The sequence below is a fragment of the Amblyomma maculatum genome, chromosome 8 (genome assembly GCF_055883805.1).
Source record: "Amblyomma maculatum isolate TAMU_Amacu chromosome 8, ASM5588380v1, whole genome shotgun sequence".
Taxonomy (NCBI): domain Eukaryota; kingdom Metazoa; phylum Arthropoda; class Arachnida; order Ixodida; family Ixodidae; genus Amblyomma; species Amblyomma maculatum.
The window spans coordinates 63,056,118-63,074,680 of NC_139351.1; the positions used below are offsets into that span (position 1 = coordinate 63,056,118).

Genomic DNA, 18,563 nt, shown 5'->3' on the forward strand with positions numbered 1-18,563 from the left:
AAGCAAATTTAAATAGGTGTGAATCGGGATTCTTAGGTCAGCTGTTGTATATACAGTGTTTTGCAACTTTATCGGAACAGTCTTGGAAAATTTTCCCACTGGACGAGGCGGGAAAATTTTCCAAGACTGTTCCGATAAACTTGCAGAACACTGTATGACCAAAGCATTACTTTCAAGCAGAACTTACCCTTGTTATAAGAACAGGGTCGCCAAAAGCACAAATTGCTAAAGCACTTTATTTACCGCACGCAGCCTCATCATCACTCCCCGCGTTTTGTGGTATAATGCTCACAGCAGTTCTACTCATGATCAGAGACTTGATCCGAGTCCGTATCGACGCTGCGATTGCTGTCTCCAGTAGCGCACTATGCAAAACTCTTTGACGCCAAAGTGCCCGCTGGCAGCATGGTTGCTATGCTGTAGCCCGTACTCGAAAGCTTTCAGCTTAAAAGCAGCTGTACAACTTGCGTACCGCCCCACCGCGATGCGGCACCAAAAACATGGTAGACGGTGGAACAAAGCAAGTAACACGGATTGAACGAAGGAACAGTGACAACGAGACGTGGAGACACCTCACAAAATGGCGACTATGAGCATCATGGAGGTAAAAAAAAAAAAAAAAAAAGACGAGCATAACCTATGATGATTACCCGAGCACGCTATCGCTGCCTGGTAGCGCGTGCACACAACGAGGCCAGCTATGATGGACAGTAATATAAGTGCGCAACAAGGACGAGACAAAGAGGAGAAACGAGACAAAATGTTCGAAACTTTCGAATACAGTCGAACCCGGATATATCGAACTCAAAGGGGATCACAAAATAGTTCGAGATATCGATAATTTGATATACAGAAACCGGCTTGAGACACCGCTTGCAATCGTGAAAAATGATACTGTATTTGTCGCGTAATTAACTCACTTGCATAATAAACCATTCATCCACTTTTCCACCCGTGAAAGATGAAAAAAGATCTGCGGCTTCTTAATGACTTCAGCCGCCCTAGTTTACGCACATTCAGCACGACGACACGAGACGCTCATCGCACGTCATCCACCGCGTGCAGAGGGTCCACAACACACGTTGGAGGAAGCATCTGACATTACATCTGCCATGGGCTGAGATGGCTAGGCCCATGCGCAGCGCGTGCTGCTGTGCACGAAGACCGGGAAAAAGGGAGGAAGGAGAGAGAAAGCTCAGCAGAAGAATGGGCACACCCTTGCACTTCGCTCAATCGCGTTTTCCCCCCGAACATCATGGCTGCATTGACTGCATCCACTGTGTACCGGTCGTTACCAAACTAATTCCCTCTTGTTCGTAAACGCACTTGGCTTGCAAACGTCATGTGCTGTCGCCAAATTGTTCCTTTTCATCCCCTCTGCGTGTGGCTTGAAAACGTCACGTGGCAAATGGCCGAGGGTGATGCGATCGTCTTCGGACAAGGCGCACCTTCCAGTGCATGGCGTGGAGTTCAGTATATCGAACGACCGATGAAATTGAATTCGATATACGCAGCTTTCCTATACTTTCACATGGGAGTTTCTAGGGGATAATCCGTGAGTTCGATATAACCAAAATTCGAATTCTCCGGTTTCAATATATCCAGGTTCGACTGTAGTAGTACCTCATAAATGTTGAGAAGTTGTAAATTTCTAGTTCTCTAAACTAGCAGCAAAGCATTGCAATAATTTCTAGACAATTATAGCTTGCAATTGTTGCTTAAGGTAACTTGCTGCTTTGCTACAGCATTGGCGTAGAGGACAAAGGACAGATGTGACAGTGGAAGACGGGGGGGTGCGTAGGTAGCAAAAGTAGCCCCCTGTCTTCTTAAAATAAGGCTCACAGTATGGCACGTGCATATGGCTGTCGCTTATTTGTTGGTGTGTGAGACTAAGAAGAAAAGAAAAAAGTTAGAAAGAAAAATCAAATAAGCTTCCCCAATGGGGCACCTGACTACCACAGAGTCGCTCACATTTGACCTGTAGACGATAGCCGATGACGAAGCCATAAAACTTCACTTGAGCCCTGCTAAACTCTTTCGCATCTTTAGCACGAGCATTCCTTTACGTTAGTGGGCCTACCTTATTTTCCAAGCAGTGCTAGTCTCGCCTGAATTTCTGATATTGGTACCATCTCAAAATTTGCATCAGCCACAATTTTATGATGATTTAATCGTATTCATATCCACATTACTACCAAAAAGTTTGTATTCTTGCCAAGTCGGCACACAGTCACCTTGCTTGCTTACGCCTCGGCCCTTCTCTCCCATTTGCAGGACCCAATGAACCCAAGCGAGACGGTGATCGTCATCCGCAGCCTCGTGCCGGGTGGAGTGGCGCAGCAGGACGGCCGGCTCATCCCGGGCGACCGGCTCCTCTTTGTCAACGACGTGCCACTGCAGCATGCCGGTCTTGACGCCGCCGTGCAGGCCCTCAAGGGTGCGCCGCGGGGCATCGTGCGCATCGGCGTTGCCAAACCTCTGCCCCTGCCACCACCGCCGGACTCCTCGACCACCATGGGCGTCTCCTCCGCTTCCTGCACCCAGGTGGGTGGCACTGGTGGCAGCCACCACCTCCGACGGCCACCCCTCCTCAAGGCCGAGAGCTTCTGAGCGCCCCGGCGATGGCCTGCCCTCTTCTCATTCGCCACTGTCGGCTCGAAAAAAAAGAAAAAAAAAAGTCTGGATCGAACAGGTTTTCGACATGCAGGGGAACCTTCAATTTTGCACGGTTTGCTGTGTAACTTTGCACGGAGTGGTCACAAGAAGCAGGTCCAATGTTGCAAGCACTTTCGAAGAATAGCACGCACAATGGTCATTGTTCAAAGTGCGCAAGCCACGCTTGTTGGTCTAGTTCGTAAAAGGAATGGTTTGGAATTCTCTGCTGTTTGAAAGCTGGTTCGAAAGTTGTTCAAGAGAGGTTCGAAAGCTGGAACAGCCAACTTGTGAGTTAGCTGTGGTTCGCAGCAGCATCGAGAGTGTCAGGATTTTTCTACCAACAAGTACAGCTGTTTGGAGTGGACAAACTTTTGAGCATTATGGTGCTAGTGCGTTCCCTCAAGACAGTGATGGCTGATGCAGCCAGCCAGTTGCAGCAGGCAGCTTTTACTCATTTTCCATGACACCATCTTTTGATGCGCCCTTTGGGACTTTGAGCTGAAGCATCTGAGAATCGTCTCTCCATCATGTATGTCGAGCACTTGGCAGCTTTTTTCGGCTGCTCTGACTGTTTTGGCCTTTGAAGGTTTTTTGGTGGAGGTGGGCCCTGCTTCATCAGGTTGCAAGCAGGCATACATTCCAGGACATAGTCAGCGATGACAGACCGACGTTCTTGGCTGTGCGTAACGTGCTGCGTCCTAAATGGAAGTTGAGTAAGCTTATATGAAGTACCAGATTAAATACATCTTATTTGGAACGGAAATTAGATTTTCGTAGCTTGAGCCAGAGGCCCTCGGGTTTGCCTTTCGGCTGTGGATTTGTGCACCGAGACATTCGTTTTGCGATGCTCCAGTAAAATGCTAGAAAGCTTTTCAAATCAGGAAGTTGAAGCGAATAGCTTCTGCTACTCTCTGAGCGGGAACGAAAACATCTGTCTATATAGGCAGATAATGCCACACTAACTAGAGAGACTGCACTTGAGGTGCGCATAGTAGCGCCATCTTGTGGCTCAAAATGAAAATTTGCTGCAGAAACTAAAATCAACTTCGAAACAAGTTTCTAAACATGATTCAAAAGTGTGTGCATGCTTAAGACGTCGGCTGTAGGCCAATGCTATGTAGTACAGTTAATGTGTTGGCACGTTTGTCCTTGTGGCCACTGTACATCACTAGCATGCGAGACAGTACCTTCGTATCAATGGTGGGGTGGTTGAAATTAAGCCAAGAACGTCAAAAGGCAGCTCAGTAGATTTCTAGAGAGACAATTACAGGCGTTGTCGAGTAGACGTGTGCCGTCCTTAGCTGGGACCTGGCTCGGAGGGGGCATGACAGGGTCAGAATTTTTGAGGTGCTACCACTCTAACTCTCCTGTACTCCGAGGGCCTGCGCTTGTCTGTCACGGTAGAGATAGCCCGCCGCTTGCGGTCGTTCATTATTCTGTGTAACGGTTACCGTCGAGGGTTGCCAGTGCACTCATGCTGTGCATCCATCGTATTGTGTCTTTTATTTTCTCCCGACATTTGGGTAGCCTCCTTTCTTGCATGGCTTTTCTTGCCCGTGGCCTTCAGGCATTTGTGATGGTACCACAGATACTAGTGCAGCTATTCGTATCTTATTTGTTCTTTGTCATTGCCCTCTCGCATTTCGCTCTCTGCTGTTGAAAGTTTCTGATTAGAATGTGTGCTGGTGGCAGTCAAACTTCTTTCCAGTCTTATCTAAGATAATGCAGCAGAATCGAAAATAGTCTTTGGAGATGTACAACACTGTTTTGGTTTGGGCAGATGGGTGCAGCCATGTTGGGGTGTCAGTGTGACTTGTTGTCGCTCTGCTTATAAGACCGAGGTCTATTGGGTTCAGCCCACAGTTGGCAAGACTCTCTTGCCACGCACATGGAGATGTGAATTTTTTTGCAACCGTGCACTGCGATGAGGGAACAAACGCCAACTGACCAGCACTTTCGAGATGGCTGCACCTGTCCACTGTGGTTTCAGTAGTTTTGTGCAAGTTTTCATCTTTAAGCGATAGCAAAGCTAAGCAGCAGCGTTTTCTACTGTGCCCATAAGCAGCTTGGCCACCTTATTCCCTAGGAGGGGTGTGCCTCTTGTTCCAGGTGAGAATGTCTCCCCTGTCTCCAAACAGCTCTGCGTGCATCCAGAGTCTTGTTGTGGAGGGCTTGCCTCCCATACTCAGTACTATGGATATCGCCGCTGTCATAGAAGCAAGTACAAACGTAAACCCGGGTGTCTAGGCGAAGGTTGTGGCCTGTTTTGTAATTCGGGAGTAGTTGGGTCGCTTGGGGTTTTCACATTCCAGGGAGCATGTTGCAGCCTTCACTGACATGCCTCAACATGTCTCAGTAGCACATTAACTCGTATTGAAATGTTTTTTTGCTTTTTTTTCCCTGATCTGGGGTCGTCAGAGTGTAACGATGCACAAGTTTGAGGCAGTGTCCCTTTCAGAGAGTGACTGAGCACACCATCTTTCGCATATTATATACATACATTTATACAGAGGTGTGATATTTTGTAGTCTAGTGCACAACTGTTCCCAGCTGAGAAGTAGATCATTTTGTGGCTACTAGGTTGTTCGGTTTGAAGGCTGGGATTAGCTGATTGTTGAAGTAACTGGATTGTTCAGTGCCACGCCGCTAGAAGAGGGTTCAACATCTGTGTGAGGCTGTTGTCAGCTCATACTGAAGCAAGCAATGAAGCGGAAGCGGCTTATTTCACATAGGTTTCTTTTAACGGGAGCTTGTTTTTGCTGTGTCAGATAAGTCGAAGAAGAAATTATTTAACTATTTGGTCCTATGGTCTTTGGTTCTGCATTCTTTTTGCAAAACACTTGGTCGTCAAGGGTGGAAGTGCGTAAACTTGCAGAATACCTAAATTAACTTGGCAAGTATAGTAAAAAAGAAAAAAATATAGAATGCTGTACGAGTACGACAACAGATTCTCATAATCAGCACATGGTTGAAGCTTTGCTGTTAGTGCAACCGTGCATTTCTTGGAACATTTTCTGCTAGGGAGATAACAGTGATATGAGCCCATGTTTGAAGCAAAGATAAGCATTCTAGTCAGTGCATGTGCCAAACAGACAGCTGCTTTTGAAGTACATTTTTTCGCATATTTTTCATTGGCAGCCTCGGATATCCAGGGACATATCTCGCTGTCCTTTAGATCCAGTTCGTAAGAGATGGCGCTCGGTCTCACTAACTTGACAGTGAAGCTGTGGCTGATATACACATGAGCGTTAGGTTTACTAACATATTTTACTGTGCGATGATGCTGAGGTCCTGCTGAGGCATGTATGAGCAGGCTCACTTACTCCTGTTTCCGCTTTCCACAGTTTGCCCCAAAAACGGCGATTGCAGCGCGTTAAGCACGCTTACTGCACGTGAGAATTACATACATGATAAGCAGCACGTCTCTCTTTACGTTGCTGAGCTGCATTTCAAGCGGTAATATGTTGTGCTAGTTTTCATGGGGTGCATTTTGATGTGGCTAGAAAAAAGTTCAATGCATTTCCACCCATCGCATTTTCACTTGCAAGCAGTCTAAACCACCATTCTTTCTGGCATCAAGGTATTGATGTAACAAAGTAGAAAGCAGAAAACGATGAAACAATGGTCTTACACCTGTTTCTTTTAATAGTTATGTTTTATTTTTAGTTTAAACTGCATGTATCTGTATTCTAAACTATTGAAAATTGTGCGGTTCAGTTCAAAACCAGATTTTGTTTTAATTTTTTATTCCTTGTTTCATGTGTTCTTCACCGTGGTGATTTCTAGGAGAAAACCTCGCATGTTTCCGTGTAGAGTTAAATCATAGCTTAAGAACAACAATTGGTGGTTCACGGCACAAATTAAGCTTTCAATGAATGTCCGTACATGTCAGCTAAGTGTCCCTTAGTGTCTGGAACCTGCAACTTAGTACAGTTCATGCCCAGAACAGCTGTAGTATTGGCGAAACTCGGTGGCCCCAAAGGGCTAATGCAAAAAGGTGATATGCAAGTAGAACCAGACCATGAGAGTTTATGTGCAACAAAGACGACACAAAGAAGGTAGACACGACAGGACACACGACAGAACATGTTCTGTTGTGTCTAACTTTTTTGTGTCGTCTTTTTTGCACATATCTTCTTCAGGTAGATGCGACAGGACACGTCCTGTCATGTGTGTTCTTGAGGAATGCTGAGCTGTAGTTTCCGCAGAGCTTGGTGCAGTGGCGTAACAGACTGGCGTGCTCTATGTCCACCACTGCGTACGCTTTGAACCTAGCCTGTCTTGCTTGGGAAAGCTTGTTTTGGCTGCACTTGCTTCCTGGAATGCATCTCGCATCAGTGAGACCTGTGCTCGAGGTTGGCTGAGTCGCCATAATGCGTGGCCTAACCTTGAAAAATTTATAAATTTCTAGAGCCCTCCCTGTTTTGAGAAATGCCGGCGCCACAACGGCTGCCATGACATAGGTGCCGCAAGATTTTTAGCCGTCGCTAGTAGCATAGTCTGCCTGCCTCGTCGACATGTGCGGCAAAACTTTTATAGTGTCCGATGGCCCATCGTAGTAGCCGTGGTAGCACTGGGCCACTTTGGAGATGACGAGTCTTGGTGTGTGTATGTCTTTGATGTGCGGTGCGGTGACAGGTGTCATTTTCGTGGCGGTGTGCATTGCCTCTACCCACTGCAGGCTTGCGTACACTGCTGCTGCTTGCTGCATATTTCATATGCAGCCGTAGATAATGCTCTCGCACATGCCCATGCTCAGTGCGAAGCTTTCTGGTGTTAGTGGAAGCACTCTGACATCATTTGTGAGCTGGTGACAGTCATGGTGAATCTTCGGAACCTTTCCCCTCCTTTTTTTCTTTTCCCGGTGGTGTTGGCAAAGGGGCTTGGCAAGAGCATGTGGTACCCATCTTGTGGAACTGGAATTTTCGTTTTATTTCCCTGCTCGCCTGTTTCTTTTGTATGATCAGGCTAAATGTTCTATTCTGCAGCCCTCTCCCATGGGCAGCCTCCCTGAACCCATATGGCTGCCTTGAAGCAGTATTTTGAGCACTACCAGCCATCATTGGGCTCTATATGCTCTCCTTGCAATACTGAGCAGTTGTGTGAGAGAAAATTCTATCGTGTTCATCTCAAATTGAAGGGAATGCAAGGAGGGGGAGCAGAACTGTCTCTGCATTGTTGGGGAGAAACTCTTGCACAGTGAAGAGGCCGCCAGTGGTATATTGGAAATTCCGCATTCAAGTCGTACGAGGAGCATGCTCTTGCCGACAGTCTCTTGCCTTTCTCCACTGATGTGCGAATCTTTCTTGTCGGAGTGCACTTTCCTCTTGTCACCACTCGCTGGTGATGTTCTTTTTTTCTCAAACGAAAGCGCCCAGACTTTTCTGTTTGATTTGCGTTGTTTTCCAGGCACTGGCTGTTGTGCCGGCTGCTTGATTGAGAGCAGGCAGCGTGTTTGCAGCATGTGCATTTGTTCCCTCACTACGGCCTATTCATTCACCGCCACCACCATTACCCCCCGTGCACAGCTTGGCTGCCTCTCGCCCTTTCACAATCCCCTCTTCTTCCACCCCCCCCCCCCCCCCCCCTACCCTGGGGGTTGGAGGCCGCTACCACGTTCACCACCCTATGGTTTGGAAAATATTTCCCCGATTTTGAGGCGCCCGCAGCAGTTCGAGACTGCTCCACATTGCAAAGTGGGAGCCTTTCTTTTTCTTTTGCACTGCAGTCAGGTGCAGGCAACCTTCAAGCTTGATGTTCACTAGGCACTCTGTAGGCTTTTCCCAACTTCTTTGTCATGAGGTTGGTGCCATTTCTTCTACTGAAGGGCCCATTTTTGTCTCAACCTAGCCCCTGAAAGGTCTGAATGCACCCATAGGTTGTGGGCACACGCTTGCGAGGACCAGGTTTTACTTAGTTCGACTTGAACCTTGCAATCTCTACTGAGAGTGCAGAGTTTGAAGTGCATGCATGCATGCATTCATGGCCAAAAGTGATGCTTTCCCTCTTCTTTGCTTGTGGCTTTTGCAGTCGGCGTAAAATCTGGTGAAGATACGAATGAGCTGCAATGGTTACACGTTTGTGACATGCACTTGAGAGTGTGTGTAATAACTTTCTGCGTGTGTGTTGCTACACTGCTCTTTCTGCTGCTCTCGTTCTTCTGTCCTCACCTCTCGTTCATTCCACATTGCAGCTTGCCGCTGGTCTGTCGGGCTGTCAGCCTTCATCTTACATGAAGAAACATTTTTCAACACACTTCATCGACCATTGGCTAAGCATGTTATTGAGGACAAAAAAATGGCGGGCTGTAGTTTCACTTTTGGTCTTCTTGCTTTTGTCTTGGTCATTTGTGGAAAGGATTGAGAGGCTGCCAGGCTGCTGGCGTCTGACCATTCGGGGCCTGGAGGCTATCTGCTTCTCTCTTTGGCTTGCATGCATAGCTTCGCTATTGCTTGCTTGGAGTTTGGAAAAGTCGATACAAGCCTACTTGGGTTGTGAGAGAGTGGGTGAATAGACATCTGCAGTAAGCATGCTTTGTGCTCAAAAGGAAAACTTAAGCATGTCCCCAAGATGCTTTCGCTGTGTTTTGCCACAAAACTTGCATTTTTTTTTATTTCACGCTCATTGCACTTGTGCTGCTACTGCTGCTGCTGCTGCTGCTGCTACTGTGCGGATTTGTGTTTTGCCGCCACTATGTATCCCTGTCCTGTCCCTCCATGGGCTTTGCAGTTTCTTTTGGATCACTCGCCTGGTTGTCTCGGCTTATCTTGATCTAGCTCCGTACTGAATATGGAAGTGCAGTTTGTTTACTGATTGAGGCATCTAGCAGCTAACCCATTATGAATGGCACATTGCGCTGGGCATCAGGGGACTTTGGCTGGCAGGTCTCTTACTGCTGCTGCTTAAAGTGCTTGCTCACAGTCACTGTTTTTGAGGCTGAAGGAAGTCTTTCATTGCATCGCCTTTAGGGAGGATGCAATGGACATTGTTGCATTGCATTTAGAGATGATGTAATGTACACTGTTTGTTGCATCATCTCCAGGATCGATGAAATAGCATTTTTTATTGTCATGGGTGTCAGAGCTCGTGTATGCTGCTTCTTGCAGCAATTTGGTGCTAAATAGGAGCCTTCTTTATCACCGAAAGAAAAAATTTTCAATTTCTTTAACTTGTTCTACAAAAGCACTGCGTGGCTTTAATTACATAAGCTTTAATCGGTTTCAACCACATGCTTTTAACGCATCCTTTAAAACCCAGATTAATTAGTACAGGCTTGTTCTGGCTGGCAAGATTTTTGCTCGGTGACTGTATGAGGTGCCCAGGCAGCAGACAGGAAACATTGTGCTTTATTGCATGCGGGAAAAGCTAACTCGTGCAGACAAAGTCAGGTGATAAAAAAAATGAAGAGCAGAGAACATTGATGTCAACATAGATAAAAAAAGAAATATGGGAACAAACGCTCATGCTGTGAAAAGTTGTCTTTCTTTTTTTTTCTGCGAAAGTTTCATGAGTAGTTTGTAGGCCATGTGTTTCGTGAAACCAACAGAAAATAAAATTGAATTACAGAAAGAAGAGATAATACAGAAGCTTGTGTAGTTTGCACTGTAACTCTTGGTACTACCAGTTCATGTCTAGCTTTGTTTTTGAAGTTTGTTCGTTAAGCTTGCGCCATATTATAAATATACATATACCTTGTCCTCGTGCAAGTGTTCCCAACCCTTGTAAGAGACCTAGTCGAAGCAAATAAAGAGACAAGTTTGAGACATGGCCTCGACTCTTGATTCGCGTCGGCCGTTTTCTTTGTGGCCTTGTCGCCCCGATCGGCATGCCTTGGCTGCCGCATGCTCTGGAGCACAACGTTTCTTTCTGCTGTTCCGTGTGGACGCTGCCATTGCCTCTCGGGAGATTGCCCGCATTAGGCTAGGCTAGGCTGAGTCTAGGGCAAACACATTCCGCAGTTTTTAAGATGAGAACATTAAAAGCTGCTCTGTCATTTTTGTAGAGCTCAGCAGCTATTGATTCTGCTGGAAAGCTTGCTAGCAGAACTACCTTCATGGACATGGAGTCTCGTGTTGCTGAATGCATCACTTCTGAGCAGCTTTTTCACTTCATATATTTTTCTTGTTTGAAATCGGGAAATTGTTTTTTTGATGTGCACTCCTGTGCTACTGACTTGGTCTCACACCTAAGCATGCCTTTTGCTGTCGTGCCCACTTGCATTGGATGCTGGGGAGCTTGCTCTTGCCTTCTACAGGCAGCCAAGGGGGGTCTTGCCTTCTAAAGGCAGTCAAGGCCGCCCTTACCTTCTATGGGCAGTCAAGGCCGTTCTTGCCTTGGGCAGTCAAGGCCGCTCTTGCCTTCTACGGGTAGTCAAGGCAGGTCTTGCCTTCTATGGGCAGTCAAGCGCAGTCTTGCTATCTGCGGGCAATCAAACAAGAGTCATTGGCAAGGAGGCAGGGTGTCCCGATTGCTCTGACTAGGGGGCTCACACGAGGCATGGATGTACAGTGCTCCCTTTTTCCCATGGCACGCACAGCACTCCTCACGCCACCATTCATCACTGTTTTTTTAGCACTTTTAAGTTTTCTTCTCCTTCATGCCTGCACTTCTTTCAGCTCTGCCCCCTCCATTTTCATCACATGCAACCGGGACAGTGTAATTGCGAAGTTGTTGCTAGTGGAGGTAGCTGTAAATGCTTTGCTTTTTTTTAATGGCTGGCTTTTTGTTCTTGGGATTGTACACTCCAGTGTATTCTGGCGGTGTCATGAAGTGTGCAGTACAGTTGAAAATGCACTGAAAAGGACGAAGCAACTTGGGGATACACGGGACTTGTTTCTTCATCCCTCTTCTTGTGTCTCTCCATTCGCATTGTGCTTCATGATGCTGCTTCCAAACCAGCTGGGTAAAGCTCACCAAAGCATCTGTATGCACTTTGGTAGTAGATTTTATGTAATGCCAAGTTTGATTGTAGATTTGCCTTTTATGAGGTAACTAAAACAATGCTTCATCCGTGTCCTATGTTGGAGCAGGGAGGTGGGATCCTGTAACTCAGTGGTAGCAGAGTGGGGCAAAGTTCCTGGAGAGCTAAGGGCAGCGGCACGCAAGTAGTACTTCTAATCTGGACCGAATATGAAAGAGATGGTGAAAACGGGATGAATTACATGTTGGGTATTTGAATACTTGCTGCTTATGGCATGCAAGTGAGAACTGTGGTGCATTATCAGCAATGCTGTATATAGTACGATTAATTACGGAGCTATAGCTGTCAAAAGTTGCATTGCTGGTCCTCGCTAGGGAGACTCAACATGGAGTTCTACGAATGTCACCTCCTGCACAGAGAAAAGTTCACTTTTGCTGCTAATGATGGCAGTGAATAAACAGCCCCACATATCATTTGAGGAGCAGGGCATGATCTGTAAGCCCTGGCGTCGTAGATTTGTTATTGAATCAGTTTTGCCAAGTCTGACTCAACCCTATGATGTTGCCGAGTCTTGGAGGCCATGTGAGGGTTATGAGGGATGTCAGACATATACAATACACCACTGTGCTAAATCCACGTTCCTGTTTGACAACATGCTATGCAGCTCTAATTTGAAGCACTAATTGGAAAACAGCTGGCATATTTTTTTGTGTGATTCATTTGAAAACTACTATTAGACGTTTTCGCTCAGTCGATGGAGTAATAGGATATTTGATTTGGGATTTAAAATTTTGAATGTTCGCATCTCCTTGTCAAAATTTTCTTTGCAAAGCTATTTTGGAGTGTTTCACCCTTTGAGGTGAAATGGTTGTAATGGCTTTGCAGTGGTTTCATCTGGTGTTAAAATTTAAATTTAGCTCCTGTACTGGACTCCAACATAAGATGTAGAATCTAATTGGTACACAGGCAACTATTATCCTGCAAAGAAAACCTACAGGCTCAGATTCTCATGCCTGTTATGTACAGGTGCAGACATATGTAAACGGAGCGTGCTTTTCCGTTCAAATTAAAATCACACCTTCTGCGCTAGAGATACGAAAACAAGATTTGTCCGAGTGAATTATCACTGGCGTCTAGTACTGGTTTGCATGCACCACTACTTGCAGTTTCAATTATGCGACGTATGAAAAATGGCAGGAGGAAAAATGTGTGCTCTGTTTACTTTTGTCCACAACGGTACATAGGCCAGTGAAAGCCTACCAAGAGGCAGAGGACAGAGCAAAGAAATGGACAAGACACATTATTGCTATCAAGTGCAGTTTACTACAGAGCATTTTAATTTGCTTTGGAAGTGTTAGAATTGACTCCTAAATACTATGTCAAAATTCAGGTATTTCATTGTAAAAATATAGTTAATAGTGCCAGAGCATGCTAATTTTTACTTTATATTTCATAACTTTACTGGCTTTCATAACTATACTTATCTATGAATTATTTACACTAGTATATACTGCTTTAACAACAAGGGTAACAAACTGGATTCCAAGGGAAGGAAAGCGTAGCAGGTGCCGGCAGAAAGAAGGTGGGCAGAGGAGGTTAAGAAGTTTGCAGGGGTCAAGTTGATGCAGCTAGCACAGAACCAGGTTAATTGGAGAAATATGGGAGAGGCCTTCGCCCTGCAGTGGGTATAGTCAGGCTGATGATGATGATGGTGATACTGCTTTAAGCACGTTGCACCTGAAAGAAGTCTTGTTACAATCTTGACATGGGACACAAAATGATGTTAGCTCTTCAATGCAAATACTGAGTTCTCGCTCATGCTGAGCTGGACTGTGAACCTGCGAGGAGACATTTGCTTATTTTGCAACATTTGTGAGGCAAGTACGCTCTTCAAACTTGGCATTACTCACAGTTCAGAATTAATTCATATCGAAGTCCAAATGAGCTCGGAAGTCAAAAATGTGTATTTTCAGCTGCTTTTGCTGGACGTGCACCAGTCCGTACTGGTTAGAACTTTGCAGAGCTTTATAGAAAGGCACTCTTAGCAGAAATGGATGGTGAGCATAGGGTTGGGGGCAGAAACAGGTTATCGTGTGTCTTCTTCTCTCGTACTCGTGCACATATTTTACGTGGGAAATAAGAGACACTGCAGTAACTGATGCCACTGGTTACTTCGAAACCGGCATTTTTAGTAATGCAGGTTCAGCAGCAGGCACACTGGCATTGGCCTTATTTGAGTGTTTTTTTCTTTTTTTTTTTTACGCCGTTGCATGCCCAAATCATGTTAAGGGAAGACAGGAAACTGCTTTGTGTAACCTTTTGGGGATAATGGAGCACCAGGGGGCTTAAGCTGACCTAGTCACGGGATCCATCCTCAAACACAAATTTGTCTCCATGGGCCACTAACTGTAAAAAGAGTGGTTAGCAAACCCGCCGTACCACTTTGCTTACCACTTCGTTAGCCGAGCTTTGACCGATAGGTGAAGAGTATATGACAATAGGAGATATGATCTGCATTCTCACAATGCCTGGCCTGGAGTTCTTTCCTTCGACAGTGGCATTCTTTGCCTGAGGTCCTTTGGAGGAGTAGGTGTCTTGTTTATCTAGAGGCCAATGCTGCCTCCGAAAACGGTTATGCATTGATTGACCCACTGAGAAGCTGCTGCTCAGAGACACTGACTTCCTTATGCGGAAGCTCTCAAGCAACCAAGATGGCTTTGTCTCTTCTACGAGGAACATCCGCATGCTATGCGAACACAGGTTTACTGGGGTTCAGCCTGCAGTATCTCGGCATTGTTGACCATTTACTTTGTCTGTGGCTGACTGTTCAGGGGAAGTGGGTCCCTCATGTGGCCCAATCATGTTGTTCTTTGAAACAATGATTCAAACTCTTGGCACCCGTGGGCACTTCGAAACCCACCTTATTATTCCCAGGATGGTCCATCGGATGTAATCTCCAAGTAGCAGAGACAGTGCTGTGAAGGTCAGTTTGTATGACCAGATGCATAAATAATTTAAGTGGGACCTGCGTGGGCCAACTTTGGAGACGGGAGAAGCAGTTAGTGTGGCTGCTATAGGACCCAATGAACTTAGGGCACAAACCTGAGAGGAAACAGATTTTGAGGCAACTGGGTCAGGATATCTTCAGCCTAGTGGTTGGCCATAGTAATGACTGTAATTATGATCCAGTACTTAATGAGAAGACTGGAGCTGTCAGAAGACGCCCCGAAACGGCATGACATAAGTCTCTCTAAGGTCAGCAAGTTGCATAATAAGGTGTTATGGGATGTCTGTTTGGGACATTTTATTTGGCGTAAAAAGCAGATTGTCAGAAGTGGTTCCAACTTGCATTTTTCAGGTTGAGGGATGATGAGTAGTAGGTCTGAAACAGCTTGGGATGAATGCTAAGTCTCTTGCCAAATGCCAGCATTCTGCGCAAAAGCTTTAGCTGCAAAAAAATAAAAGGGTCTTGATTCAGTCTGATGACACACGGACTCACTAAGTGGGTCAAACAAAGGTAGGGGGCTAGGGGCTAGTTTGAAGAGGAAAAAACCTAGGACCAGAACAAAAAAATTACGAGGGACTTTAGCGACTAAAGTAGTGAAAGGCGAAAGCCTGTGTGCCGCATTCTGCTATGCAACTGGCACTAATTAGTGATTAATTATGTGGTCATTACTTCAATTATTTAGACATCAAGTGGGTAACTTAATAATTGCCCAAATAGTTTTTATAACTAATAATAAATTTCTTAATTAGTCAGTAATTAGTAATACTGTATTAACCAATTACTCATTAATTAGTAATTTATCGTTGATTGCCATATGGTCATATAAGCCACGCATTCGCGCATACTGTGGTGGTGCTCTGTGATGGTGAGACCTCTATGACGTTATTCCGCCTTGGCCAATCAGCCGCCGCAAAAGCGGGACATATTTTGTCCACGACAGCATGAGCCATTACAAGCTTTCGCATTAAAAAGCATGAACACTAGGCAACATCCGTATAGCAAGCCCTAATATGTGCTGAGAGCAACAGGTTCGTATCCACTTTGTCCAGGAAATTTGTTGCCTTACCTGTCACGAAGTACGTATAACGTGCAATTCACCGTGCCCGTCATCGATGGCACATTCGTTGCCTCTTTCTCCAGTCGCGGAGTGCGTATTGCCCGGACTGTGCACAAGGTAAGTCGTTGGAAAGGAAATGTTGCCAGGAAATGAAAGGCAGAATTGCTCCTTAGTGAAAGCTATGTGAAAAACAGGGCTCTCTATAGAAGGTCCGGTAGGCAGTACTTTTTTAGGCCCAGTTTGTCCTAACTGTAAATTCCGGCATTTTTGTGCGTGCAAAAGAGAATGGTAGTCATGTAGGCCAGATATTTAATGGTATATTCACTCGCACATTCTGAATGTATTCCACCATTCACTAATATTTCAGCTAATATTTCAACGACAAACCAGTTTGGACTAAGGTGAATTTTTCTACAAAGATAGTGAAAGCTGTTCTCTCGGTAGCCCAATGGCTGCGTTTGGGTGCATGATAAGAAATCATCCTCTTACTAGTTATAAATTTTTTCCACCTTGGAGAACAAATATTGGACAAATAAGTTCGTAATCTGATTCTCCTGGTGGAAATGCCAATGACTTTGTGCTGGCCAGTATGAATACAAGAAGGCTGTACTTGTTCCTTTACCTTTTAAGGCATACACAAAAGGAAAAGTGCAGGGGGATTAACTAGGCCATGCCTATCTGGCTACTTCACATACTCTCATGCCAGTGGAATAGGCTGTCCACTTCAAATGGAACTGTGTTTTTGCGTTTGGGAGCTTTGCTCGCATCCAACCTCTAACACCTGAGCGTTGTGACACTGCCGGAAAGGTGTTATCTCTGGCGATGGGTCATTTTAATTGAAGCAGGGTGTTGGTGTATGGTTTAGCTCTTGCAGTCACTTTTTTTTTTGACCCACCTAATGAGAAAAAAAAACATGAATTTTTCACCTGAAGAAACCGTACAGCCAACCTTGAGGCAGTCATACAGCTACTGTGGAGAGGAACGTGGACACATAGGCAGGTGCAAGCAGACAGGATGATCAGACAGTATTTCCTATTGCGAGTTTTTCCTTCTAGAATGTGATATAGAAAAGGTGGAAGCTTGGATAGGGTTTGACATCGGAACCACGTATAAGACGAAACGAGTGCACCAACACGACGCCGACTTCAGCAACATGTCTGTGCACTCGTTTCATCCTCGTCTTACCTGCTGCTCTGATAATGATATAGAAAAATTCAGTGGAAGAGCTTTTAAATTTTTACATGATCAATTCAAAAGAATGAAGTTTGTACATCATCATCACCAGGTAGACTACATCCGCTGCAGGGTGAAGACTTCTTCATTTTTCTCCAATTAGCCCGGTCCTGTTCTAGCTGCATCCGCTTGACCCCTGCAAGCTTCCTAACTTTGCCCGTCCACCTAATTTTCTGCCGCCTCCTGCTACACTTTTTTTGCTTTGAATCTAGTTTGTTACCCTAAGCGACCATTGGTTATCTTCTCTTCACAATACATGCCCTGCCCATGCCCATTTCTTCTTGATTTCCACTAGAATGTCAGTAACTTCAGTTACTTCTCTGACTCACACGTCACGCTTTCTATGTCTTAACGTTGCACTTACCAAAGTAAATCTGTTGAGGGAGTGTGAACGCAACTGTTCAAGGTAGGAGTAAGTGGAGGCTATTGAAAACGACCTTCTGTCTTGTGTCAAGCACAGCTAGGGTGACGACGGTGTCGAAACCTTCCTGCGGCGTCAGTTTTACAGCACATAATTGTTTCGGTCCCAGGCTGTGCATTGAAGACAACACGAGCCTTTTGCAATTTTATCTAAAACTCCTAAGCCTTTCATGAAGGGACCATGAAAAGATATTTATGAAGTCTTGAGCAGGATCAGTATGCCATCACTCATCTTCGGAGTGCAAACACTGAATATACAGGTGTTAAAAAAATAATGCCTCACCTCTCTCTCCCTTCAACTCTCATGCCTAAGGCCGCCTGCATCACTTGGGCAGAGGGTGCATTTCGATGTCTGGAACATATTGTAAATTTGTCTTGTAAATCGTAGAGTGGACTCAAAGCTTTTAAATTTGGCTCTTATACTTCCAAGGACAACCTCTACAGATCTGTCACATTAAATAATGACAATAGTTACCTTTTGAGGCCCCCCCCCCCCCCCTTCCCCCCCCTAGAGATGGGAAAGTGCATGCGTCTGAACACTAGTGAGAAGAATGGCACTCATTTGCAGTGTCAGGGGAACGCTCTGCAATACGCTGAAACTTGATGTAAGCATTTTATTCTGCTACACATGTTGTGTTCATTGGGACGTGTCCGCAGAAACGTGTTATGTTGGGAAGTAAAGTCTAAAATAGGAGAGACATTCTAGGTACTAGTACAGAGTGGAAAGGTTGAGAATGTTGCTGCAGGTTGCTGCTCAGGAACAATGGAATATGTTCTCGGTGGCAGCAGAGTGGCCGATCTCTCGTGCACAACGGGTAACTTGCTACTCCTTGCAATTGTCTCTTTGAACAGCGAATTTCTAGCTCTCAAAGTTGCCGTAGTATTTGTCAGTTTGGAGTAAGTATCATTAGTGGAACTCAAACGTTCACATTCTCTGCCATCAAAAGTGCCACAAAACCTTTCGTTACATTCGATAAGTGGGGAAAACCTTATGGCTTACAGTTAACAACTAATGTAGGTAACATCTGGCTACAGCTTATTAGCGCAGTGTGAAAGAGAGCTTCATGAGCGGTACTAGGCCTTTTATGGGTTATAATTACAGGTACCATTGTTTGTTCACGCATAATGTACTTACAGCTGGAAAAAAAAATAGTGGAACTGTATAGAGGCGAAATTGGTTCAGCCTTCTGTATAGCTGGGGCTATATATCAGTGGGTAATTTTGATAATTTCAGTTATTTCCTTGTTGGCTGTGTTTGCTGCAGTTTTATA

General features: G+C 45.3%; 1 protein-coding gene across 2 annotated transcripts in view; it reads left to right on the forward strand.

Annotated features, from left to right (window-relative positions):
- Nucleotides 1–18,563, forward strand: part of LOC146181288 (multiple PDZ domain protein-like) — a 233,072-nt gene that overhangs the window by 65,680 nt on the left and 148,829 nt on the right. For both annotated transcript variants that reach the window (XM_084576335.1, XM_084576336.1), the window contains one exon: nt 2,275–2,544. In XM_084576335.1, the coding sequence (XP_084432461.1) occupies nt 2,275–2,544 (270 nt within the window). The remainder of the gene's footprint in view (nt 1–2,274; nt 2,545–18,563) is intronic.